Source organism: Gadus macrocephalus, chromosome 18, assembly GCF_031168955.1.
Source record: "Gadus macrocephalus chromosome 18, ASM3116895v1".
NCBI classification, from domain to species: domain Eukaryota; kingdom Metazoa; phylum Chordata; class Actinopteri; order Gadiformes; family Gadidae; genus Gadus; species Gadus macrocephalus.
The window spans coordinates 848,563-874,242 of NC_082399.1; the positions used below are offsets into that span (position 1 = coordinate 848,563).

The 25,680-nt window shown below is 50.2% G+C and overlaps 2 protein-coding genes across 2 annotated transcripts in view; both read right to left on the reverse strand.

Annotated features, from left to right (window-relative positions):
• Nucleotides 1–7,371: 7,371 nt before the first annotated feature.
• Nucleotides 7,372–16,302, reverse strand: gprc5c (G protein-coupled receptor, class C, group 5, member C). Its single transcript, XM_060037741.1, has 5 exons — nt 16,093–16,302; nt 13,623–14,768; nt 11,422–11,516; nt 10,706–10,825; nt 7,372–9,531 (listed from the first exon to the last, which is right to left on the reverse strand). Exons 2-5 carry the CDS (start codon nt 14,623–14,625, stop codon nt 9,499–9,501), a joined length of 1,251 nt encoding a protein of 416 aa, XP_059893724.1. The 5' UTR covers nt 14,626–14,768; nt 16,093–16,302; the 3' UTR covers nt 7,372–9,498.
• A 1,525-nt stretch (nt 16,303–17,827) lies between these two features.
• gpr142 (G protein-coupled receptor 142) overlaps nt 17,828–25,680 on the reverse strand; it is a 9,713-nt gene continuing 1,860 nt past the window's right edge. Inside the window, exons 2-3 of the mRNA XM_060037742.1 lie at nt 22,290–22,457; nt 17,828–21,343 (exon numbers count right to left, since the gene is read on the reverse strand). Of these exons, the coding sequence (XP_059893725.1) occupies nt 20,334–21,343; nt 22,290–22,437 (1,158 nt within the window). The 5' untranslated portion in view covers nt 22,438–22,457 and the 3' untranslated portion in view covers nt 17,828–20,333. The remainder of the gene's footprint in view (nt 21,344–22,289; nt 22,458–25,680) is intronic.

Below are 25,680 nucleotides of genomic sequence, written 5' to 3' on the forward strand. Positions count from 1 at the left end.
GTGTGTGTGTGTGTGTGTGTGTGTGTGTGTGTGTGTGTGTGTGTGTGTGTGTGTGTGTGCGTGCGTGCGTGTGCGTGTGTGTGTGTGTGCCTGTCTGTCTGTCTGTCTGTCTGTCTGTCTGGCTGTCTGGCTGTCTGGCTGTCTGTCTGGCTGTCTGGCTGTCTGTCTGTCTGTGTCTCTGTGTGAGTGCATGCCTGTGTGTGTCTGTCTTTCTGTCTGTCGGTCAGGATGGAACCAACGATAATGTGTGTTTACTTTGAAAACGTGCCTGAGTGCCCTTGTGCTCTGAGTCTTCACGTGTGTGCATGACAGTTGAAAGGCCCGTTGTGTTCGGCAGGGGGGGGTCCCTGTGGACCTCCATGTTTGCGTGACTCCATGGAAACGCAGCAGGTGCTGCTAGGCTGGTGATAGCAGTTGTGTGTCTTCTGGTTACCTTATCTTTCTAGTGCTGTGGAACAACAGGACAGGACTCATACCCCTGGTGAACACAGAGATCCAGGACTACGTTTCTAAGTTAGTAGGTAACTAGTAATTGGTAACAAAGTCATTATCTAGCTGAATATATAACTAGCTAGATAACAGACTAACTAAATAGCTAACTAACAAGCTTACTAATTAACTAACTAGCTAAATTATCGAAAAACTAGTTTGATAACTAACTAACTAGCTAGCTAAATGACAGACAAACTAGTTTGATAACTAACCAGCTAACTTATGGTAAATTTTTACATGAATCAATCATGCTGGCATATTTTTAAATGAGACCACAAAGTATCCAAAAAAAAAAAGGTTGGTCCAATGCCTTCTTAGATAAGTTGATATATCATTGTATTAATATCCCTTTATGGAATCACATAGGATCAAATTGAGGCAAGCATCTGGTTAAGTTATACACTGTCAGCCTGTCAGCACCTCAGAGAAGCAATTGGTGTTCAGGATGCTTATCGTACAACTTCTAGTGAAACTGTATAGGCAGAAACATCAGAGGATTTAGGTCTGATACAAGAAAACAAAGATATGAGAGGGACCTTTATGGGTTGGCCATGGACAAAGCCTTGTCAAGGTGAGAGAGGCCATGTTGATTTACAACACACTGTGTGAGGAAGTGGACATGTTGAAAGAAGACAAGGCAGATAAAGGAATCCACACAATAAAGTAATTAGGGAAGGACTCAACCTCAGTACAAGCCTTTTTGGCTATAGTGCAGTATAAATTGTGACCTGACATACAACCTTTTCATTGGAGAGAGGAGTTATCTCGAGGGGACCAGGATAATGTATAAAAAGGCCTTGGAAATGAGCTGGCAATAAGGTAAAGGAGGAGGTAGGATTGGGAGGTAATCCTATTGGTTATCATCCCAATGGAGGCAGCGAAGGACCCTCACCCAGGGATGATGATCAGGGTTTGTCATCTTCATCTTCCTCTTCTGTGGTGAAGCGGTCATATGATGATGCATGTAGGAACCCTGTTGTATTTTTTGATATTATTAATTTGTTCTTGATATGAATTATAAGGATTGATAATATTGTTTTAATCATGATGATATTATTGTCCTGTTCAATAGCAGAAATAGCTTTTGCAGTTGTAATTGGTATGACAGTATTATATTCATCAGTATATGATTATTATGATGATACAATAATCATAAGAAATATATAAAAATCATAATAATAATAGTAGGGGTGGTAGTAGAAGCAGTAGTAGTAGTAGTAGTATAGTAGTAGGATCAGTAGTGCTAGTAGTAGTAGCAGTAGTAGTAATCGTAGTAGGAGTCGTAATAATAGTCGTTGTGACAAAGAGGAGCTGACCAATCATTCACATGGACTCTCCTTGGGCTGACGTGATGCAACACCACCCCTGCTCTCCGCTACCTTGGGTCGGTCCGCACACCGGCGCCCGAGTAATGTCCGGTATGCAGCCAGAGAAGAATGGAGAGGGCTCCTCTTTCTACAGCTCCGGGACGGCCCGCGCTGACATGTGACCTGGGCAGCGTTCTGTCAATGTTTCTCCCCGACGAAAACGCACAACCTTAGCACATGAAACGTATGGGCGGTGTGTGTGTGTCTGTGTGTGTGTGTGTGTGTGTGTGTGTGTGTGTGTGTGTGTGTGTGTGTGTGTGTGTGTGTGTGTGTGTGTGTGTGTGTGTGTGTGTGTGTGTGGGTGTGTGTGTGTGTGGGTGTGTGAATGTTTGTGTGTGTGTGTGTGTGTTTGCTTGTGAGTGAAGGGGTACGTAGTTATGTCATTCCAAAGTATTGCTCTGTCCGCAGTTTGCCCTTGGAAAAACACCTTCCTAATTGGTGAAGGTGCGATTTTATTGGATTGCTTCAGGGAAAGTCACTCATGCCTCACACTCTGCTTGGGCTTTTGATCAGAGTTGTGAAACACAATGCCTCACAGTAGGCCTACTGCTAAAAATAGTCGCGCACATTCCCTACGTTTGAAGCCTTGAGCTGCACCACTCAACGTGTTTGTGCTTTCCAAAGTGCATTAGAAATGCTGGCAGTAAAAAATGCTTTTCGGATTTCTGATTCACAACGACATCGTTGTTAGATTACCCTCAGATTACCTCTAGTATTTTTCCAGTGACCTAGCAGTTTCTTTTGGACCACCTGTGTAATCCTAGAGATCTCAATGCTGTATTTGGAATGTGTAGTGCACCTTAATTAACCTGTTAATTAATCAAATCCTCCCTTATTGTTATTTTTTGGTGAATTCAGCCACGATAAGCTCAGATGTGAGCCTGAGCGAAGACAAAACCTGCAGCAGGGCAGAGTGGTGGTGCTCAGGTGGCCATCCTCCTGGCGGACACACAGCTCCCGCTTTGTTCAGCGGCTCACAAAGAGCGCAGTGTTCTGCCTCTGCAGAAACAAAGTGCTCTCCAGGGCGGCGCGGCGCACCTGAAAGCCCCTTCGATATGACAATCACATATACTCCTCACATTCAAAGCTGATAGCAATCACAGACAAATCAATGGAAGCCTCTAATGTAAGGGATTGAAAAGTTAAGCCGGTGAGAAGCGGTAAAGTATATCATTAGAGCCCCGACAGCGATATATTGTTTCTCTTTCTTCTGACAAATGTAATGATTGTTTAATAATTAATGAAGTGGCTTAGGATAAAAGTGTCTGCTAAATGCTCTAAATGTTATTAGCAATGTCATTTTTTGCACCAAAGTTGGTGACGAAAAAAAAGCACACAACATTGTCAGTCCTACCAACATCAGGATGAAACACAATACAGCACACGATTGCGTCTGGGGATATAATAGAAAAACAAGGAGCAGCAAAGATGAGTTGAGCTGTGATCATCACAGGTGTAGGCCATTGAAGGATGATCACGAAGAGCTTTCAGTTTAGGATGTGTCGAGTAAACATGTCTGGGTTAATACATTAAAATTTCATTCTGCATTTCCTTCTCCATCGTTAATCTATTCATATCTGAACGGGACAGAAAATGTAAGAGCAAGTTTCGGTTCGTTAATAATATCAGAGAGTCGACAAACCTCGTTAAACGAGACCAGCCACTCACTGTTGTCTCACAGGCCAGGTGCTCTACAGAGCGTTGATGGGTGTTAGTAAATCATTGGTTATAACGGCCAACGGGTCAAAGAATCCATACAGGTGACCGTGGCCCTGGCTGGAAATACTGCGGCCAGCGGCGCCATAAAACCTGTAGTTTGAACCCCAACCTGAAGTTTGTATACATTGCACATGGGTTCAAGAAGGTGTGCTTTCATTCAACCTGCACTCTGTAACCTTTTCACCTGTGGAGGAAATTTTATTAGTTTTTCTTCCTTTTACATAGTTCATGCATTTAGATTCCATGTATTTTATGGCTGGGGGGAGATGGGAAGATACAGGGAGAGAGGCGTTTCATGTGCCCTGTGCATTGGCGAAGTCGTACCATCAGAGAAACGCCAGAGTTCTAAATATAAATAAAGGACTGAACCAACTCAGAGCAACTCGATTATAGTCTCATGCATTGATTCACAACTTAATTAACCCGTGACATATTTTTTTAACATCCTTGTGCCCCCAACTCCTTCTACTTAGCTGCATCTGCTTCCTCACATAACATTTTAAAGCCCAGTATTATTGATACCCAGTGAACTTCATCACATTGCACTGAGGCACACACTTGGCTCACACTTAGTTGTGAGTCGCTTGTGTCTACAGATCCTTAGGCAGGCTAGCTGCATGGACGGGAGCTTTAAAGGATCAAAATCAATCATAGAATATCTACAGCAAAAAAAGATTGCAACCTCCCGGGACTCCGTCTGCATCGGCTGAACCCCGGTGGGGTCAGACGGCGAGGGAGGCAACGCAGTAATGATGGTTGCATGGCGTGTGTGCATTGTGTACCAGGGACTGTGTGTGTGTGTGATATGTACTAGGGAGTGTGTGTGTGTGTGTGTGTGTGTGTGTGTGTGTGTGTGTGTGTGTGTGTGTGTGTGTGTGTGTGTGTGTGTTATCTAATAGGGAGTATGTGTGCGTGTGTGTGTGTGTTGTGTACCAGGGAGTGTGTGTGTGTGTGTGTGTGTGTGTGTGTTATCTAATAGGGAGTATGTGTGCGTGTGCGTGTGTGTGTGTGTGTGTGTGTGTGTGTGTGTTGTCTGCTATCACCAGGTAGCGGCTAATTAGCTCACAGTAAGAGCTTTGTAACCCCTCCGACATGGCTTTCCAGGATCTTGTCTCGTAGATCCCTGAAGACGAGGGACATGCATCACCCTAAAGACAGGACGTCCTCTTCATCCTCCTCCATCACGACAAACAGACCAGGTAGTGTGGCCAACGCTCAGAGGGGATTGCTCTGCAATGCTTCCCGTGTCTGGGTTAGTTTGTCACCAGTAGAAACTGGTCAACAGATCCTGCCATGGGTTTGGTTCAGCAGTTTGGGTTCACCTTGGGTTATTCACACTTGTTCCGACTAATGTCAAAATATTGAAGCGTTTAAAAGTCACATTTAACAAGTTTGTTTTGACACAGTATTATTGTAATAAATGCATGATTTCACATCGCATATTGATGCCTGAAATTAAAATTGTTGAGGCATGCATGTGCAAAATATATTGCAGTCTGTTGCATTCTGGCAGCCAATATCATATTTTGGTCTCATTTTTCGTTCTACAACAAGGCTGCAGTATGGTAACAAAATAATTAAGTGTTACACCCCCCCCCCCCCCCTCCCCCACCTCACTCTCAAACCCACTTTCTCAAACACAGACACAAACACTCTCAAACACACGGGTGCTGTGGGGTAAAAAAGCTGCAGACTCAAACTTAATTATTGTAGTTTCTGACACCTTTTCCCTGAACATTACAAAAAGAGGTTTAAAAATAAATAAAAGACGTAACTACTACGACGTCATGCAGGAGTATTAAATGTCCTGCTGGCGCAGCAGAAGAACCCTCCCGTCTCCTCCCAGCGGGGAACAGACAGTGCGTCTGACCGGGCTCCTGCTGCCTCTTATCTGCCTGCAGCAGCGGCATCGCCTCTCTGCATTCCTTCTGTCACACAACGCAGGACGGGCCAAACTAAACACCACCTTGCCGCCTTGGGGTCCGGCAGAAGCTCCATCAGGGTTCTGATTCAGCCTCTTTGTTTTCCTTATTTGCGGGGGAGGAAGCGGGGGTTATCAGGGCAGAGCAGAAGGGGGAGAAGGGGGGGAATCACCGGGGTGGAGAACCGGTGACGCGCAGGCCAGCTGTACCTCAGAGACCCCAGCCTGACACAGATGGTGCGGGGGCTGAAATGTGACCGTCACCACACCTGACGTACCTCGGGGGGAGGGGGGGGCATTGGGAGGGAGACACAGGCAAACAATGAGAGAGAAGACATAAGGGAAAGATTGAGAGAGTAACCGAAATATGGGGCTGAAATATACTGTTTCAGCCCCACAGTCAAAAGTATAAAACACACGGCCATTTTGTTAAAACACAAACAATGACACAGCTTCCCAGGTGTGTGCTCAACAGTCACACCTCAGCCGGGCTGTGGTAGGAAAGGGAGAGCAGCAGCACTACATCATGTGTCATAGCTGGAAACACACACACACACACACACACACACACACACACACACACACACACACACACACACACACACACACACACCACCCCTAATCTCTACTGAATCAACAGTTGCCTAGATTGTGAGGTGTCCAGTGAAAATTGGATACTTGAAAAATGCATATTGACATAACTGCGTTATGCAAACCCTGCTTCCAGTGAAACCTTACGTATGTTCGCTCTCTCTATTACATATCCAGTACATGCTCCATTTGGGTTAACACAGAGAGTTCGATGATTGATTCCGATCGTCACAAAGCCGTAAAATACTCTGTAAACACACCCGTGACTCAGTTTTATAAAAGCTGTTATGAAATAAAACTATGAGACAATCTGCTTGTTGACGTGCCTAACAACCAACCACAGCTGTTATTAAATCACTGCAAACCAAAACCTCTCGTGGCGTATTGATTCGATAGTCATTTTGTCAATTAAAGCTACGCTAGGCAATCTATTCAAGCAGCATTTTTGTCATTTGCCAAATTCTCTTTGCATCCCGAGCAGCAATCAAATCAATCAGCTCCGCCACTCTGGCTTGCTTCCCCTAATTGCCTTCTTTAGCGTTAAATATTTCCAGATTAAACCGAAGAGAGTGAAAATGAAAGAGGGCGAAATGTTTGTGTTCAACACAGAAACAAATCTCAATCTGATCTGTAAACGTTCATGGGTCCACCTCCTTGTCATATCCATGCTGTAAACGTTCCTCTGCTGTCCAGGTTCCAGTACGTAGGTAACTGTCAACAGGGCGTGTGAGAGGATGATTTTGCGTGTGATAAATTGTGCTTATCACAAACTGGTATTGAGGAAAAACAGGTTTATAGTGTGTGATAAACAAACCCCAACAAAACCATCACCCTTCTCTTGTTCCAAATAAAACTAGTTCTCGATTTATACGTCAGAAGTCCAGTCAACACTTTACCACAACTCATCATGTGGCTGAACTGGTTCCCATTATATCATACGGTCATCCTCTCCTGGCCTAAACAGGTCGTTTTGTGGGCTGTGGTCAGGGTGACCTGTTTGACATTATTCTGGATTATGCCTGCTCTGTCTGAACACTCAAATCACTCCAAGGGCACAGCTGTACCACAGATGGGAATGAAAAACATATTGGGATAGAGCAAGAGAAAGGAGACTGCCTCCACTTAAAAATAAATTGACCCAGGACATTTTCAGATTCCATCTTTCAGCGAACAGAGGTTATATTTCCACCTCGGTATAATTCTCCATTTACATGCTCAATGATTACTCTTTGACGTCTTTTGAGGCACCTGGCCAAAATAAAAACATACTTTCACTGCTGATTCAAAGAACAATATTTATTTGGATTGAAAAAGCCAGAAGGATGGAATAAGGCTAAGGCATGTAGCTCAAGGTTGTTCAGATGAAATATAATGGTATATATTATTGTGTCTTAAAGGTTGGGTATGGGATTTGCGAAATGCCAGCAGATTTTGAAAATACACAACTCAAATGGTCCTACCCCCTCTCCTTCAACGCTGACTCTGACTCCACCCATTCCAAGTACATGGACGCGCAATCATGCACGAGCGAACACAGATGCGCGAGAGCGAGTCATTTGCTAGTTAGCTAGCTCCAGTAGCTACCGCAGGATAACAACAAACAGAAGCTTGCTCTGGGTCACGAGGTTTGAGTACGTGCACAAAGGGGTCGCGCGCGGGGGAGGGGGAGTGCAGTACGACCGTTTGATTGACGTACTTACTGTCCAATGCAACTCGGTGGCAATGGAAATCATTGGCTGGAGTTTTTCGAGCCCTGCCCGTTCCACAGATGATTGACTTGTTTAATTTTCATGTCAGTACTTCTAACTCAGTGGCTGTAAGTGGGTTATGATAAGGATTTCAAGTAATTTTGCAAAAATGGCCAAAAAAGCGAATTCCATACCCAACCTTTAAATATGTATGTGGACCAGCTTCCATGAATAATTAAGAGTTAATTAAAAAAATAATTACACTTGAATATTTAAAACTAAACTAACTATGGATATCTGCAGGTTCAGGCACAAATAAAACAAAGTGAAATCTATTTCTAAACCTGATCATGAACAGCATGCTGGTTAATATGTGAGCAGCTCCACATGCTTGACCCTCTCTCTGGTGAGAACAGAACCTGTTCCAGACGATCCCCAGCCCCAGAGTTCTCCAACAAACCCCCGGCTCTGTGTCCGTGACGTCTCCTGCTCCCACATCGCTGAGGCGCGTCTCCACCGCCCCGAAGCGCGCCTGAGAACATCCTCACCCTGTGTGTGCCTGTTTGTGCGTGTGTGCTTGTGCGCGTGGACTTGTGTGCTTGCGTGCCCATTGTGTGCAGGTGCTCGTGTTTATCAGTGTGTCCTTCGTACAGGAGGGCCGTGATCTCCCTCCCGGTTCCCAGCTGTCAGCCCCCGCACGCCTCATCTGTCCGTGCAACTGTCCGTCCATCTGTCTGTCCATCTGTCCGTTCATCTGTCCGTTCATCTGTCCGTTCATCTGTCCGTTCAACAGTCCGTTCAACTGTCCGTCTATCTGACCGTTCATCTGTCCGTTCATCTGACCGTTCATCTGTTCGTTCATCTGTCCGTTCATCTGTCCGTTCAACAGTCCGTTCATCTGTCCGTTCATCTGTCCGTTCATCTGTCCGTTCAACAGTCCGTTCATCTGACCGTTCATCTGTCCGTTCAACAGTCCGTTCATCTGTCCGTTCATCTGACCGTTCATCTGTCCGTTCATCTGACCGTTCATCTGTCCGTTCATCTGTCCGTTCATCTGACCGCTCATCTGTCCGTTCATCTGTCCGTTCATCTGTCCGTTCATCTGTCCGTTCATCTGTCCGTCCATCTGTCCGTTCAACAGTCCGTTCATCTGACCGCTCATCTGTCCGTTCATCTGTCCGTTCATCTGTCCGTTCATCTGTCCGTTCATCTGACCGTTCATCTGTCCGTTCAACAGTCCGTTCATCTGTCCGTTCAACAGTCCGTTCATCTGTCCGTTCATCTGTCCGTTCAACAGTCCGTTCATCTGTCCGTTCATCTGACCGTTCAACAGTCCCGGTACGACCGGCTGGGGGGCCTTTCAATAGAAGCTTGAGCCGGGGCTTTTCTTTATCTCCCCCCCCCCCCCCCCCCTCATCAATGTGGATCCGGTGAGGTTCTCTTGTGCGGGTGGAGGGGTTGAGGTGGAGGGGGGGCATGTTGTGTGAAGGTGGTGTTACTCCCTTTCAGAACCAGCTCAGGGTTTCACCGATGGCCGCAGCGTTAAGAAAAACTAATATTTATAAAATAACAAACAAGAAAAAATAATGTGGGTGGGTAAACAGGGTGGAGGGAAGCGAGCTCCAGGATGGAGGCTGATGGAGGCTGATGGAGGCTGATGGAGGCTGATGGAGGCTGATGGAGGCTGAGGCTGGGGGCTGCTGGGACGTGTCTCCGGGGCTCACCACTGGGGTGCCTTATGCAGCCCGTTCCCCTGAGAGGCGGAGAAAGAAGGGGTTAGCATGTTTAGGAGCTAATGAGCAGATGATGACAAAGCAAAACATATTTTTATAGAGCCAGACACGTGATCCTACAACGATGATAGTGCTTTAAAAGGAGCAGAGAGCAACACAAGAGTAAAGCGTAAATAAAATGAACAAAAAGTCAACTATAACATGAGACTAACAATGACGCACACTTTGTTTTCACGTTAATCTCAAAAGATACAACTCATTTGAGGTACAAAATGTTTGAGGTCATAAACGTTCACGTTGTTCAAGGTAATCTCATCGTATCTTTGTTCAGCACGATGCAACAAGGGACACAGGATAAGGCGAAGGATGTTGCTAAGTGCTCCTGGAAATACCGAACACATTCATCATCCAAAACATGATTCAGATTAGCTGGAAGAACAAAGCAACCCTCAGAGCAGAAGGAGCAGAGAAGAGCAGGACACACAGACTGACTGACTGTTGTTCTGCCAGATCAGGAGCAGGACAGCATGACAGGACAGAAGGACAGGGTAGCAGGACAGGACAGGAGGACAGGACAGCAGGACAGAGCAGAAGAGGAGGACAGGAGAGGAGGACAGGACAGGAGAGGAGGACAGGACAGAAGGACAGGACAGCAGGACAGGACAGCAGGACAGGACAGCAGGACAGAGCAGGAGAGGAGGACAGAGCAGGAGGACAGGACAGGAGGACAGGACAGCAGGACAGGACAGAAGGACAGGGTAGCAGGACAGGACAGGAGGACAGGACAGCAGGACAGGAGGAGGACAGGACAGCAGGACAGGAGGAGGACAGAGCAGGGTAGCAGGACAGGACAGGAGGACAGAGCAGGGTAGCAGGACAGGACAGCAGGACAGAGCAGGAGAGGAGGAGGAGGAGGAGGAGGAGGAGGAGGAGGAGGGGGAGGAGGAGGAGGAGGAGGAGGAGGAGGAGGAGGGGGACAGGAGGACCGGAGGTGCCGTCAGAACAGCCCGGCCCCAGTCAGGCCTGTCTGCTGACCAGCCGGAGGACGGACAGGGGTCCTTCAGGGGGACAGACGGACGGGAGAGGTGGAGAGAGAGGAGGAAGACGTGCAGGGACAAAGGACTGATTCATAAAGCAACCTGGAGAGGAGGTTGCCATGGCTACGGCAAGGCGCTCGGAGAGGGGGGGACCTACGTTGTTGCCGTGGGCGTGTCCGTTGTCGCCCTGCAGGGTGGGGGTGCTGCCACCGCTTTGGGCGGGGGAGCCGGTGGAGGCCCGGGGGATGATGGTGTTGTAGGACAGCTCAGTCTGGGGCTGGAGGGGGGGGGCAGGGAGGAGGTGAGGGAGCAGACCAGACAGGGCCCTGGGCCAGTGCCCTGGGCCTCAAGGATGGGCATCCACGTCCTGATTCGTGTTTGCAATGTGCATGTGCGTGTGTGTGTGTGTGTGTGTATGTGTGTGCGTGTGTGTGTATGTGTGTGTGTGTGTGTGTATGTGTGTGTTTGCAGTGTGTGTGTTTGCAGTGTGTGTGTGTGTGTGTATTTGCAGTGTGTGTGTGTGTGTTTGCAGTGTGTGTGTGTTTGCAGTGCGTGTGTGTGTGTGAGTGTTTGCAGTGTTTGTGTCTTTGTGTTTGCAGTGTGTGTGTGTTGCAGTGTGTGCGTGTGTGTTTGCAGTGTGTGTGTGTGTGTTTGTAGTGTGTGTGTGTGTTTCAGTGTGTGCTTGCAGTGTGTGTGTGTGTGTGTGTGTGTTGCAGTGTGTGCGTGTGTGCTTGCAGTGTGTGTGTGTGTGTGTGTGTTTGCTGTGTGTGTGCGTGTGTGTGTAACCGTGTCCCGGGGCTGTGTATACCACATTAAACCTACTGTGTGTACAGGTGTCCCGTGTGTGCGTGGGGCCCAGCTCCCCGTACTCACATGGCCCTGGCTGATGAGGGCCAGCTCCGTAGGCTGGTACACCGAGCTGCGCAGCTGCCCGCTGTACCCGCTGTAGGGCGACACGGGCTTCAGACCTGCACCCCAGAGAGAGAGCGGTGAGGAAACGCTGAGGAAACCGAGCCCTGGGGGTTCCTTCCTCGGCCCTGCCCCCCGTCCATTTCACTGACATGTCATCAAGATCCTAGAAGCGTTATCCCAGCAGGCCGGCTCTCTCTCACTCACTCTTAAGCTCTGTGTGACAGACGCCGGGGATGTGTTCTTAATCACCGGAGTGAGAGAGAGAGAGAGAGAGAGAGAGAGAGAGAGAGAGAGAGAGAGAGAGAGAGAGAGAGAGAGAGAGAGAGAGAGAGAGAGAGAGAGAGAGAGAGAGAGCTACAAGTGCAGCATGTTGTTTTGACACTAGTGGTAAGCAGACAGCTGTCAGGTGAGACCGTTGTGTCTCCTCAGGTGAGAGGGTGAAACCTCTAGCCTGGATGAGACACCGCCATGCTTGGTCGCCATGGAGACGGCTGCGTTGGCAACGACAAACGGTTTCCCGAGGGGATCAGGGAGCGGTGTGTGTGTGTGGGGGGGGGGGGGGGGGGGGGGACACTCATTAACGCGGAGGACTGGGGACTTTGGGTCGCTCCCTGGACCATTAGGATCCGGAATGCGCTTTAGGGACTCAGGTTGTTGCTTTACTTTATTCTAGTTTTACTATCAATCAAAGGTTTGTCAATCGAATACATCGTCCTTGTCCATCAAAAATCGATCCGAGTAGTAAATGATTTAGTTATATCATATGGATTAACATAATTCTGTCAATGAATGGCCATCAAATATTTGCCGGTATGAGCAGGAGCCATACACGTGTGGTTGTTGTTGCTCAATGCTAATCCCACCGTGCCCAACAATGAGGTCCGGCCGGCAGAACCCTCTACGCCACAGCTTCCGTGCCAACGGCCGCCCTCATTGATCAGCACCGCCTGCATTACCATCTGAATACACCGCCCAGGTCTACGCCAGCCCGCGCCTCTATAAGCCCCTCTGGGGAACATCAAAGCCTGGGTGCTGAGGGGACGAATGCCCGGTCAGCAGGACTTCCAGTCCGGGGTCTGGGGGTCTGGCTTTCACCGGATCGTAAACCAATTGCTAAAAGGTCAGCATATCAAATACTGTAGATGCAACAGAACGGACAACAGAGTCAGCCCCCACGGACTTAGTGTTTGTCCTGCAGTGGTCAGACGTCCATAAGAAGTGTGTTATTGATTATTAATTTCGTTACTGATTATTAATTCACGTGGATTAAAAATGTTAACAGAGTGGACGTTTCCCCGAGACCGGTCGAACGGGATATTCCTCAAGGACCGATTGGCGGAACCCTTCGCCACCCAACAGGCCTAACCCCTCACTGTCCAATGGACCTCACCCTTTATCACCCAATAGGACTCACTCTTTATCACCCAATAGGACTCACTCTTTATCATCCAATGGACCTCACCCTTAACCATCCAATAGACGTCACCATTCCATAAAATAGACCTCCCCTTTACCACCGCATAAAACTCGCCCTTCCATCCAATCAAACCCTCCCCCAACCAATATGAGTCACTCTTTATCATCCAATAGAACCCTCCCTTAAACATCCAATAGGACTCACCCCTTACTGTCCAACAGACCTCACCCTTAACCACCTCTAAGACCCCACCCTCAACCATCAGAAGGCCTCACCTCTTACTGTCCAACAGACCTCACCCTTAACCACCTCAAAGACCCCACCCTCAACCATCAGAAGACCCCACCCTCAACCATCAGAAGGCCCCACCCGTTGCGGGCCAATGGACCGTACAGTCCTTCTGATTAATGATTGATAAGTCATGTGGATGTAACATTCCTCACTGAGTAGTGAATGATGACCAGCTCTCATTAGCTGGTGACTCCACTGTTTGGACTTCAATGTACTTTCATGGAAATGGAGGAGTGTAAAAAGAGTGTATACTGGAGTGTTCTCTGTCAGGGACACACATGGATGGCAATGAAAAGAGGAAGCGAAGCAGTTCGAGTCCTAGTTCTAGTTAGTATGTTATACCCTATTAGTGATTTCCAATGAGCATACATAACAAAGAAAGGGTAAAGTTCCCTTCAGCAGACCTACGGACTCCAACACACTGAGAGTCAAACGTTAGAGCTGGAGCTCGTACCTTTGTTCCCCTGGCCGGGCTCGTCCATGGAGAAGGCCTTGTTCTCCATGAACATGTTCTGGGAGCTCTGCTCCTTCAGGATAGTCTCGTAGCCCACCGCCCGGCTGGGGTACGCGTCCTCCGGGAAGCTCTCCTGGCTGTCCTCCGCCGCCCCCCAGCAGCACACCTCCGGGACGGTGTGGAGGAGCAGGAACACCCAGCCGCTGGCCACCAGGGCGATGGCCAGGGTGGGGTCGTCCCACTGCGGGCCGCTCCCGTGCCGGTCGTTGCCGTAGACGTACATGGCGATCCAGGCCGCCCAGATGCCCGCGGAGAGCAGGCTGATCAGCAGCAGCCCGGCCGCCTGGCCCCTCCACTGCTTGTGCGGACCCCCCATGGCCGCCAGGCTGCCGAGGACCAGCGCGGCGATCAGCGCCATCACGTAGATCAGCGCCATGACCAAGTCCTCGTTGGCGATGTTGCAGGGCGTGGCCGAGGCGCGGCCCAGCGCCGCCGTGGCGTTGAGCGGCGCCAGCGGGTAGCGCACCACCGTGATGATGAGCCACTCGGTGTTGATGATGGCCTCCACCAGGAACAGCCCCGCGGCCCCCAGGACCAGGGCCCACCCCCGGGGCCCTTCGGTCCGCCTGGCCAGGACGTTGAGCTGCACCGACTGCATCAGCAGGCAGGAGAAGCAGCCGGCGAACAGCACGCCGAAGAGGAAACGCCGCGAGGCGCATGTGGCGAAGTCCTTCCCCACGATGAAGGCGAAGGTCAGGCAGAAGAGGCCCAGCGTGGAGACCAGGAAGCAGGCGTGCAGCCCCAGCGAGCTCCGCTGGTTCTTGTCCGTCATGAAGGGAATGCCGGCCAGCAGCGAGATGAAGAGCACGAGGGACAGCACCACGCCGGCCGCGGCCAGCGCCTCCAGCACGATGCCCCACGCTGCCGTCAGGTCACACAGGTTGGAGTAGAGCGAGTCCACGCTGGGGCCGCAGCCCTGCACCACGCTGCTGTTGGCCGCCATCGCGCCGGGCGCCAGGGGGGAGAGAGCGAGGGGAGAGCGAGGGGAGAGCGAGGGGAGAGCGAGGGGTCTGGGTCCAGAGGATCCGAGGGGGAAGGTGGGACAGTCGGCTGGTCAGGGCGGTGGCTTGGCGGTCTCGGCTGCTCCTGTTCACACAGATCAGAGGAGATGGGGGGGGGGGGGGGGGGGGGGTTCTGAGCTGGGGTTGGGTTGCGGTGGGTAAACGTTTCGAAGGAGTGAAACCACATCACCCAGTCCAGACAATGGTTTTAGTCGCCACCCTTCCAGATAAATATTAGCCTTGTATGAGTCAGTCTTTATACAGAAACGGATTCAATCCTAACAATCATTCTGAACATGATGTCATGATTGATTACAGACATGATTACGTCTGTTTATAAGTTTATATCCAATAGTTAGCCTGTTAAGCCCTTTGAGACTGTGACGGTGATTAATGGCCATACAAATAAAATGTAATTTAATCTAATTGGAACATTCAGTACACATAGTCTATGGGGGTCCAACAGTGTTCTACCATCTGCTGAACAACAACCACGGTGGACCCACAAAAACTGTTAGCTCACCACCGATTTAAAAACGGTCCCAGACAACCTGAAACAGGGAGCTCTGCCAAATCCCTGTTGATCATTGATAGGACCTGTGCGCAAATACTAGTTATTTACGTTTAGAGTAAAGGGCAGCTCAGATCGATAATAAAATGACAAAAAACTCTTTGCAAATTGCACACAGTACAACAGTAAGGTATCAGGAGATAAGATCAAATTAAAACAGTAAAATAACATTATGTATCGCCTGGCCCGTCTATGAAGCGTCTCCTCTGCCCGATGCTGGTCCCAACCAGGACCAAGAGAGCCAGAGCCAGGACGGTTAGTATGTGATTATCTCAAACTGTTTAGCCTACTACAGCGATATATAGCTCCTTCAATCAGTCATGATTGATCAATTAGTGAATTAATCATATCAAACATTTGATAGGCAATCAGATAACAAGAGCAGTTAGTGTTGTTTATCATCTGCTTGACGTAATTTGCACTGACTGACGTATAGAGATAACATTGATTTGTATGTCAACATGTCTGTTATTCAAATCGAATCGTATGAAGTCCTTTGGCCAACTTATTGGGCGCGGACAACAGATGAGATGACTATAGATATAGGTGATGACTAAATAGATGAGCAGGACTTAATACAATGTAAACTAACATTTTAACTACAACAACAACAACAACTAATCTTAAGTAAGTAACAATATTGAAAGAGAAGCATAATAAACACATTGAAATGGAATCAATGTGTTTTTTTGCACGTACATTTTGTTTGTTGATATAATCTATTCGTTTGTGTTTACTTTAAACACAAGCACACATCTTCGATTAAGATCCAGTCGCTAATGAATTGACACACAACTTTTTGAGAAGATTGACAAACATTGATACAATTTTGAATTACCTTCAACTCTTGCGGGACGAGCGACTTCACGCAGCAGGAGGTGAAGTGGAACGCGCGGTGCAGGATCACTGTGACTGGAGAGAATCAAAGGAAAGGAACTGTGCTCGCATCTATAAGCGAGAGAAGTATAGGGCCTGCCTCTCTCCCTCCCTACCCCCGGATTAGTGATCACACCAAACACGGGCTGAGGTCGGCTTCTGAAGTTCTGAGAACCTGGCGGTAAACACACAACTCTGCTCAATCAGTGGTGGGACCCACCTTTCATCTGTCCTCTTTCATCACCTGACCCCACCTGGTGGCCGAACGCAGTACCTCGACTCAACAGGTCGAATTATTTTACGAGACTCCACCACCATCAGTTCTAAACTGAATTCCGACTAAATTGCGAGTCTGTGTCACGGTGTACTTATACTAGTTTAGACCTCCCAGTCGGAAGTCCCTCTGTTGTAGCCCCCAGTTTGTATTATGTAGAGTTACAGTGAGGGTGTTGGGTTCCAGTCCACTGGAATAAGGGTAAGTCTTCTTGACATTGAAAGCATGACAGGAAATGTGTCTTTTATTTAGAAAAAATGATTTACAGTGTCATCAACCATCAACTAAATACTTGTATACCGTTTTTAGTTATTCATTTATATTGTATTTAATATACAGGCTATGTTTCCACGCACAAATAAATACATAAATACATATATAATGGCTTGGGTAATTTGGCTAGGGTTAGTAATATCAAACAGAGAGAGAGCGAGAGAGAGAGAGCGAGAGAGAGAGAGAGAGAGAGAGAGAGAGAGAGAGAGAGAGAGAGAGAGAGAGAGAGAGAGAGAGGTTGATCATAAGAAGACTCCAATAAACTTAATATAAATGTAGTGACTAATGACTAACCCCAGCTGATCAGATAAAGGTGGTTTCAGCGAAACCTATTGGTCAAAATAAAAGCAGAATCCCAAGCCACTAAATTCACGTTGCCGCAGCGAGGTGGCAGCAGAGAAACACATTTTGTTTGTTTATATGACTCATGAGTAGTTTGTGGCTATACTAGTTTGTGGTGGACTTATACATCTCAGGACGGAGTACTGTATTTGTATTTGAAGTCCTAACTAGCGGGTTAATCCTTATTCTTTGTGGTTTGATCCTCCATCACAGGCTGTTTCTTTGCATAAAATGTTCCTTCGATTTCCCAACATGGTTCAACTTACATTGAAGAAAGAACTACAACTCCCATGTTAAACATTTATTTTTCAATACATCTTCAATATAAAAGTACTTCGGTCAGTGCTTACATCTGTATTTACATCTATATTTCAATCCGCCTGCAATTAAGAAATAACTCAATAATGTAAACATTGGACAAATTGCATCTTAATCGACCACAGGAAGAAAAAAAAATCATTCAGGGAAAATTAACTCACAGAAGCCAGTTTCTGACTTTACCATGCTCAACCACGTGGTCTTTTTCCCAATGCTTTAAGCGACACAACAATACAGGAGTGAAAGAAACGAACGACGACTCCATAAACAATTTAGACAACTGAAAACAGCAAAGACCAGAAAGCCAGAACCAGAACAATTTTATGAAATAATCAAGTAGCTTGAATGCATGCAGGCAGACAGACTGACAGACAGGTGACAGGCAGGTAGACAGGTGACAGGCAGGCAGACAGCACAGATGTGCTGCAAGTGGTTCCCTTCAATGTCCCTGTCGCTCACCCCCCCCCCCCCCCCCCCCCCCCCCCCCACCCCCCACCAGCACGACCTCCTCCTCCCTGACGGGCGATGTCATAATCCTCTGTCCCTTCAGCTGCGTGCTGCGCTCCAACCTCGTAAAAAGCCTTCATTCATGCACGACGTGCGGCCCGTCGCCGTGCCTGACCACATCATTATAGCGGCTGTTTATTCAGTCGCTAGAGCCCGCGGAGCCACATCCTCCTCCATCGCCAGCGGTTGTTTAGGAACACAGCAGTAGATGTTTTGGCTAAGGTTGGTCAATAATGCGTACAGCTGCTGCGCCGCGGCATTTCCGGGCACAGCAGGGTCGCTGTAACAGGGTGCGAAGCGAGCAGAGCGATGCAGAGTCACGCCGAGACGCGGGGCTCCATGGAACACGGACTCAGACCGCCTGCGCCCCGCGGAGGTGTGCCCAGGTGCTTCGATACATAGTCGAAGCACTTGAAGCACCTGTCCTTAGTGATCAAGGCATCATCCCTCATTCGGGTCGCTTATCGTGTCTGCTGTGATAAGAGTACACAAGCGTGTTAGACTGGGAGATCAAATAAAAGAACATGGATTGATATCATTATCGTAGCCGGCGTATACACCATGGTGACACTGGATTTCGCCAAAAATATGTTCGGAAAAGGAACTATCCAACGTTTCGTCAGGTAGGCCTATAACATGGAGTGATTTTGAGAGTTTAAACACTTTAAACACCCGCCACACTTGTTCAACATTTTTACATCTACATACTCAAGATATCAACCAAAGTTGAATAATAGTTCTTTAGCAAACCCCATCAATACCCATTTAATAATGTATAGCTTTTGCCATCCGACCCAGATTTAGAAGCACTTTAAAAGCAATAACTCATAGCAATACTGACAGTCATCCCTCTGATAGAATCCTACTGACTGAAATGGAGCAAAGGTTAACGAGTGAGGACATAAGGGCTACTTGTAGAAAAGCACTTCTGCAGGAGGGCATGCATCAGTACCTACAAGTCCACTCGTGCGGACATTCACTCCCGTGTGTGTGTGTGTGTGTGTGTGTGTGTGTGTGTGTGTGTGTGTGTGTGTGTGTGTGTGTGTGTGTGTGTGTGTGTGTGTGTGTGTGTGTGTGTGTGTGTGTGTGTGTGTGTGTGTGTGTGTGTGCGTTTTCCCGGCATCTTGGTTTGTCTGTGCATTTAAAAATGTGTTTATAGTCGGTGTGTGTTCAATAGGTGGTTTAGGTGCCGTTCATACATGCATGCATCATGTGCATGCTTGTGTACATGTGTGTGGTTGTGTGGGGCCGCATGTGCATGTGTGTGACTGTGTGTGCATGTGTGTGTGCATGAGTATATGCATGATGATGAACATTTTAATTGTGTGTGTGTGTGTTTGTGAGTGATTGCATGTGTGTGACTGTTTGCATCTGTGTGCATGAGTGGACATGCATGTTGAACATTTGATTTGTGTGTGTGTGTGTGTGTGTGTGTGTGTGTGTGCATCAGTGTGACTGTCTGCATGTGTGTGTGCATGAGTATATACATATTGAATGTGCATCAGTGTGTCTCTGTGTGTATTGAACATTTGATACACACGCACAGTGTGCGTGTGTGTGTGTGTGTGTGCGCGTGTGTGTGGTGAGTGTGTGTGTGTGTGTGTCTGCGTGTATGTGCGCGCGTGTGGGTGTGTGTGAGTGCCCCGTGCCCGTGCTCCCCGTGGTTTGTTTAGCGGGGGCTGTGTGTGCAGGTGCAGGCGGAGGCCGGATCTCCCCCCTGCTGATTGGACCGCAGCCCCCTCGGCCGCTCCATCATGTTTGCAATCGCACGAAGAATCAACAGAGCCTGGAGCGACCCCCCCCCCCCCCCCCCCGCCGGGAGACGGGGGGGACATGGAGGCCCTACTTTCAGTGGATGGAGAGAAGGAGAGCCGTGATGAGGCAGCATTGATACAAATGGCTGTGAGTGCATCCTGTCTCTGGCAGGTTGTCCTGCGGCTCTCCGGTGTCTGTCAGGCCTCTCAGGACGGCTCCAGACGCTTTGATTTAATCTCTCTGAATGCCACCTGCTCCTGGATATGGAACGCATCTCCGCCAACCCTCGGACTCTTCCGACGGAGAGTCGGTTGGTTTAGTCTCGGTTTACATAACAACCCAGAATAGTCACAGATTTAATCATCCGGGGTCTCGTTAAAACAACAAATAAAACGGTCGTGTACTTCAACTAATTCATGTGAAAAGAAACGCAGATTAGTAAGAAAGACACAAGAAAACCCCCTCAAAAGTCAAACTAAAACGGAACAAAACCCAAAATAAAACCACAGAACAACAGCTCCAGGCTGCTCGCTGGAGTTCAGAGGAGCCCTGAAGCTGATTGGCTGCCGACGGCGGAGCAGGAGGGGCGGGGCTTCAGGGGCCCCTGGCCGTGGGACGATGGCTCCTGCAGATGGAGAGCAGAAGCAACAAAACATGTGTGTTTGGGATGGCGTCCGGGTCAGAGGTCAGAGGTCGGAGGGATGGAGGGGTGAGAGGGGGGGGGCTCTACAGGGTCACACGGCATGGCTGGCCCCTCGGAGGGACATCTGTCCGGCGCCATCCCGCTGGGACCGCTTGTACTTCCCGCTGCAGAGCGAGGAGACAGAGGCGTGGGCGGGGGCCGGCTGGCGACGGAGGGCCCCCCGCTGGCAGCGGGCCACGGGGGCCCAGGGCAGCAGCAGCACGGAGCGCACGGTCTCGCGGAACGGCCGTGAGACGAAGCAGTACAGGAAGAAGTTGACGGCGGTGTTGAGCATGGCCAGCATGTTGCTGAGGTCGTAGGCCAGGTGCACGCGCCAGTCCAGGTGCACGGAGGAGCCGTACAGGTGGTAGATGACCACGGCGGTGCGCGGCGCCCACAGCACGCTGAACGCCGACGTGATGGCCAGCAGCATGGCCGTGGTCTTCCCCAGGCGCCGCTGCCGCCGCCGCCGCTGGGGGCCCGCGTCCTCCTGGCAGCCCCCGCCGACCGGCTCCCCGCCCCCCGGCCGGGGGCCCCGCTGCCGCCGGTGGCTGGCCCTCAGCGTGCGGACGATCAGCGAGTTGAGCACCAGGAAGATGCTGCAGGGCAGGAAGTAGATGAGCACCACGTGCGTCCAGATGAGCGCGGCGTCGAGCGCCGAGGGCGCCCGGCTGCTGCGCCACACGTCGGACCACCAGAAGAACGGCACGCCGGACGCCAGCGAGAGCGCCAGCACGGCGGCGATGACGCGGCGGGCGCGCTCCGGGTAGCTGATCTGGCGGTGGAGCAGCGGGTGGCACAGCGCCACGTAGCGGTCCACCGTCAGCGGCACGGTGGACCAGATGGAGGCGTGGTTGGCGGCGAACTCGGCGGCGCTGACGGCCTGCAGCAGCAGCGCCGGGACCTCGCGGTGGAACACCGCCGTCTCCAGCAGGAAGCCCACGAAGATGATGAAGAGCTGCGTGAGGATGTCGGAGCCCGTCACGGCCAGCAGGTAGTAGTAGAGCGTCTTCTGGGTGCGGCAGGCCAGGCGTGACAACACCACCGCCGTCAGGACGTTTACTGAGGACACAACCCCAGGGAGAGTCAGGGAGAGGAGGCAGAGAGAGGCAGGGAGAGGCAGGGAGAGGAGGCAGAGAGAGGCAGGGAGAGTCAGGGAGAGAGGCAGGGAGAGGAGGCAGAGAGAGGCAGGGAGAGGAGGCAGAGAGAGGCAGGGAGAGGAGGCAGAGAGAGGCAGGGAGAGGAGGCAGAGAGAGGCAGGGAGAGGCAGGGAGAGGAGGCAGAGAGAGGCAGGGAGAGGAGGCAGAGAGGCAGGGAGAGGCAGGGAGAGGAGGCAGAGAGAGGCAGGGAGAGAGTCAGGGAGAGTCAGGGAGAGGAGGCAGAGAGAGGCAGGGAGAGGAGGCAGAGAGAGGCAGGGAGAGGAGGCAGGGAGAGGAGTCATGGTTCAACATTGATGATCGAAACGTCCTCCTGAGAGGTGGCTTTGTGTGAGAACCACTTCAGGATTGCTAAGGGTTGACTGTTGGTTTGTCAAGGGGCTCATCTGTCCTAATGCACGACTTAGATGTCCTTTTTATTTTTGCATTCTTTACAGCAGGATGTTGTAAAGAAGCTATTTCAGGAATGCAGCCGAGTTAGACTACTTCTTCTTCTTCTTCTTCTCCGTCCCTCACCGCTGTCGTCCCTTGACCTGGCGCCCTTCTCCTGCCCTCCCTCAGAGATCAATCACCCCCGGTGGTTCCTAATGAATCTCTGCGGTCTTCCTGGACTGCGGTCGCTACACGGTGTTCGATACGTGATGTGAAGCCTTGCTCCCTCCGGCACCGCCCCCCCCCCTGCCCTCCGGCCCCCGGGGCCCGCCCCCCACCTGCCCCCGGGCCCTGCCCCCCCCCCCCCCCCCTCCTGCCCTCGGGCCCTGCCCCCCCCCCTGCCCTTGTGCCCCGGCCCTTCCTGCCAGTCAATGTTCCGGTCGAATCCCATGCAAAGCCTCACCCTGAGTGCAGCGTACCTGGTACCCCCACGCAGAGCAGGGCACTGTAGTACACCACGGGGATGAGGCCCAGGACGCACTTGGACCTCTTCAGCTCCTCCGGCCCGGGGGGCGGGGCCAGCGGGGCCAGCTGGGCCGCCACCGTCACGTTGGGCCAGTCGATCATGCCTCGCCTCGCGTTGTGGCCTGGGTGATCCAGAGAGACAAAGGGGGCAGACGGTCATACAGTGGAAACTCTGGGTGGGGGCATTTAAAGGGATGCTATGCAATGAGAACCAGCTAATGGACGGAGTTATATCCAGGGGGGGTCGACGCTGTCGACACGAAGAGCGAGAAACAAAAACATAGCAACTATATCCTCAAGCCAGTAAATGCACACATTGATTAATTGTGGTTCTACGAGTACAACTTCAAACTGCATTGATTCTTGACTTTACTAATATTATTAATTTGACGTCATGTCTCCTGATTGTATATTTCTTCCAGGTCAGCACAGAGCAAATACGAAACTTACATCGTGAAAAAGTGACAAAGTCGAGCTTCACCAAAAAACGTTTGCTGCCAACGTAAAGTTTGAAAACATACAAACTAAACCTGGAAAACCAAATATATTAAGTAAAATAATAAGTAGTTGCAGAATACGTCTCTTTATGTATTAACTAAAAAAAACGATGAGGTAATAGTAATAGAAGTAGCAGAATAGGTATTTTTGTGTATCATATATGTATTGGTGTAGTTGTGAGCCCATAAAAGCAGTTGGCGCATGTTGACCGAACTCTGATGGGGCTCTTCACGCAGAACTCCTATCTCAGAGGGCTCTGGATTCTCCGAGCCGCCCGCCTCAGCCAATGGGATATGAGTCTCCATACGTCGCTATCCCCGGCGTGTGTGCGGTCAGGGTGACCGGGTTTCCGTGTGCGTTACGGGAGGGGGTCACGTCAGGTAAATGGTGCATGTTTGTATTCTGTAGACTGAGAGAAAGTGGAGTAATTAGGCTGAGTCAGCGGCTTGGAGTGTGAACCCACTCTGTTAAAGCAGGGGAGCGTAGCGGCAGATGGGCGGCCCGGAGAGGTCAACCTGTTGTTGTCTCACTCGCTCTCTATCCATCTCTCTCTCCCTCCTCCCCAACACCCCCCGTCCCCCTCCCTCCTCCCTTCCAGGTCACCCTTTCAATTAGGTGCAATCAATGCTGTTGTTCTTCGAGCTGGCCGGTCCCTTATCTGGCGGCCCTTCTAATCCTGGCCTTGGCTCAGCCATGCGAGAGGCCCTCCTGTCTCTGGTCCGCGGCGCCTCCGTGTTGCCCAATCAGCAGCACTCAGTCTCTCCCTGTCAATGCGACCGGAAAGGTCAAGAAACCCGGAGAGCTTCCATATGGGACCTCATTAATCAGGGCGGTTTTAATCACAATTACAGTCTCAGCCAATGATCGCGGCAGTGGGGGCAGCAATGGACCCATTGGAAGTCTGGGTCGTATCCTATATAACAACGAGGCAATTTGATCATCTATAGCAATATGCATGCCTAAGACTCTTTCCTTAGACGTCTTCTATATGTCACCTGGGTCCTTGCCATATTTACTTATGTGGCGAAGACGAAGCAACAGAATATTCCAAAGCAGTAATGATGTTTTTCAGAAGAGGGAGAGGGCAGCTTGTCCAAACAAGAGAGCGATCAGGGTGTTCAGCTGTTAGATCGTCACCCATCGGTCCTGATGTCTCTTGTTTTTGCCTCACCATGAATCTTGTCCCTGCTTTCACTTATTCAGCTCCATGCGTGTCAGCCTCCTTCAAAGAGTTTCAGTCTTTAAGGCCGAGGTCGGCAGATCGCTCCAGACCTGCGGGCTGAGGTCGCTGCAGAACCCTGCTGCTCTGCCGGAGCTCCTCTCAGAGGCCCAGGGCTGTTGGTTCAGCAGAGGGAAACACGCTCACGTTACACAGCCCATTGTGTAACCGTACCCTGCCTGCTCCGATAGTGTGTCAGCTATCACTAGGGCCCAGCACTGATCCTGTACAGCCTCCCCCTTCCTGAATCCTTCTCCATCTTGGCTGGCAAGTCGAAACAAATGGCACTCATAACTTCACATACGGTGGAAATGCGGTGACGTCACTTGGACCTTTGAAGGTTTTATCTGTGATTTGCTTCAAATGAAAAATAAAAACCCGGCTCTGAAGCTCACCGCCCCGAGCAATCCATGCCGGCCGCGACTTCAGGCCCTAACTCGATACAGGAAGGCCAGGCTCACATCCATCAGGTCTGGGTCGGTCTCCGCCATTGGGGCCATGCGGGGACAATCGCCTGAACTACGACAATCCTCCAGGGAAGAGGATATTTATGAACTGCCGAGACGTGGCGGCGATTGCACTGACCGATCAATAACCCCGCAAGGTACTTCATTTGAAATGATCTTGGTCTTCATTATCCTCCTGCGGAGGCAAGAGATTAAATCTCAAACGCCTTTCGAGCTCCGGAGCTCTATCTCTGTGTGCTAGCCGGGACTCTTTGTACCCACATGCAAACACATGCACACACATGAGTTGCTGCTGCCGTCAGCAGCAGCAACTCATGTAAAAGCATCTAGCGGCGGCTCCTATGGAGCGTTGGAGTACAGCTCGTGTTCTCGGTGATCCGTCACAGCAGACTCAAGCGGTCTTATAACAGATGGCACGAAGAACAAGATCAACTATACTCATGGAGACGTGCTGTGCGCTCTTCAAACCAAGGATTAATCCTCCAAAGATTTTGTGTGGGAGGAGAGCCTCTTCGTATCCTGGGGAGGTTGGTGGCCTGGGACCCACAGCCTCTGCAGCCTCTGTAGCCTCGAAGCCTGCTTCGGACTCTGGCTTTGGTTTGGATGGGAGGATGCTGAGTCCTGGCTGAGACATCACTGGTGGTGGTGCGACCACACCAGCCCCCCAACCCCCCCCCCCCCCCCCACGGGCACACTCCAGTGGGTCTCCTGAATTATTCATGGCTGGACAGGAGCGCACCTGAAACCAAAGCCCGGGAGCCAGCGGGAGATGAACAGGCGCTATCACTGCTCGCAGAACTACTGCAGCATACGAAGTATATTCAATTACGTTTGCGACGACAGTAAGCACCAGTTTCAGCACGACCATGTGCATGCAAACACAATGGCATTCAGCCCCTTGTCAAGAGTGAGCTCTCAATGCTGCACACCTTTGCAGGTGATGCTTAATGACACTGCGGTTGGATAAAGGAAGTACAAGTAGGAAGAAAGAAATAAGAAGTACAGAATGAGCTACCTCTGAATGTTCTGGCAGCACAGACCAATGGAACAACGTTTAGAAAGTTCATTGAGTTGATGTTGCAGACTCCAATTTGTGTTCTGACAACACACGTATCAAGCGGTACTCTGTTGTATTAGAGAACAGCTGAGCGGGACAACCTG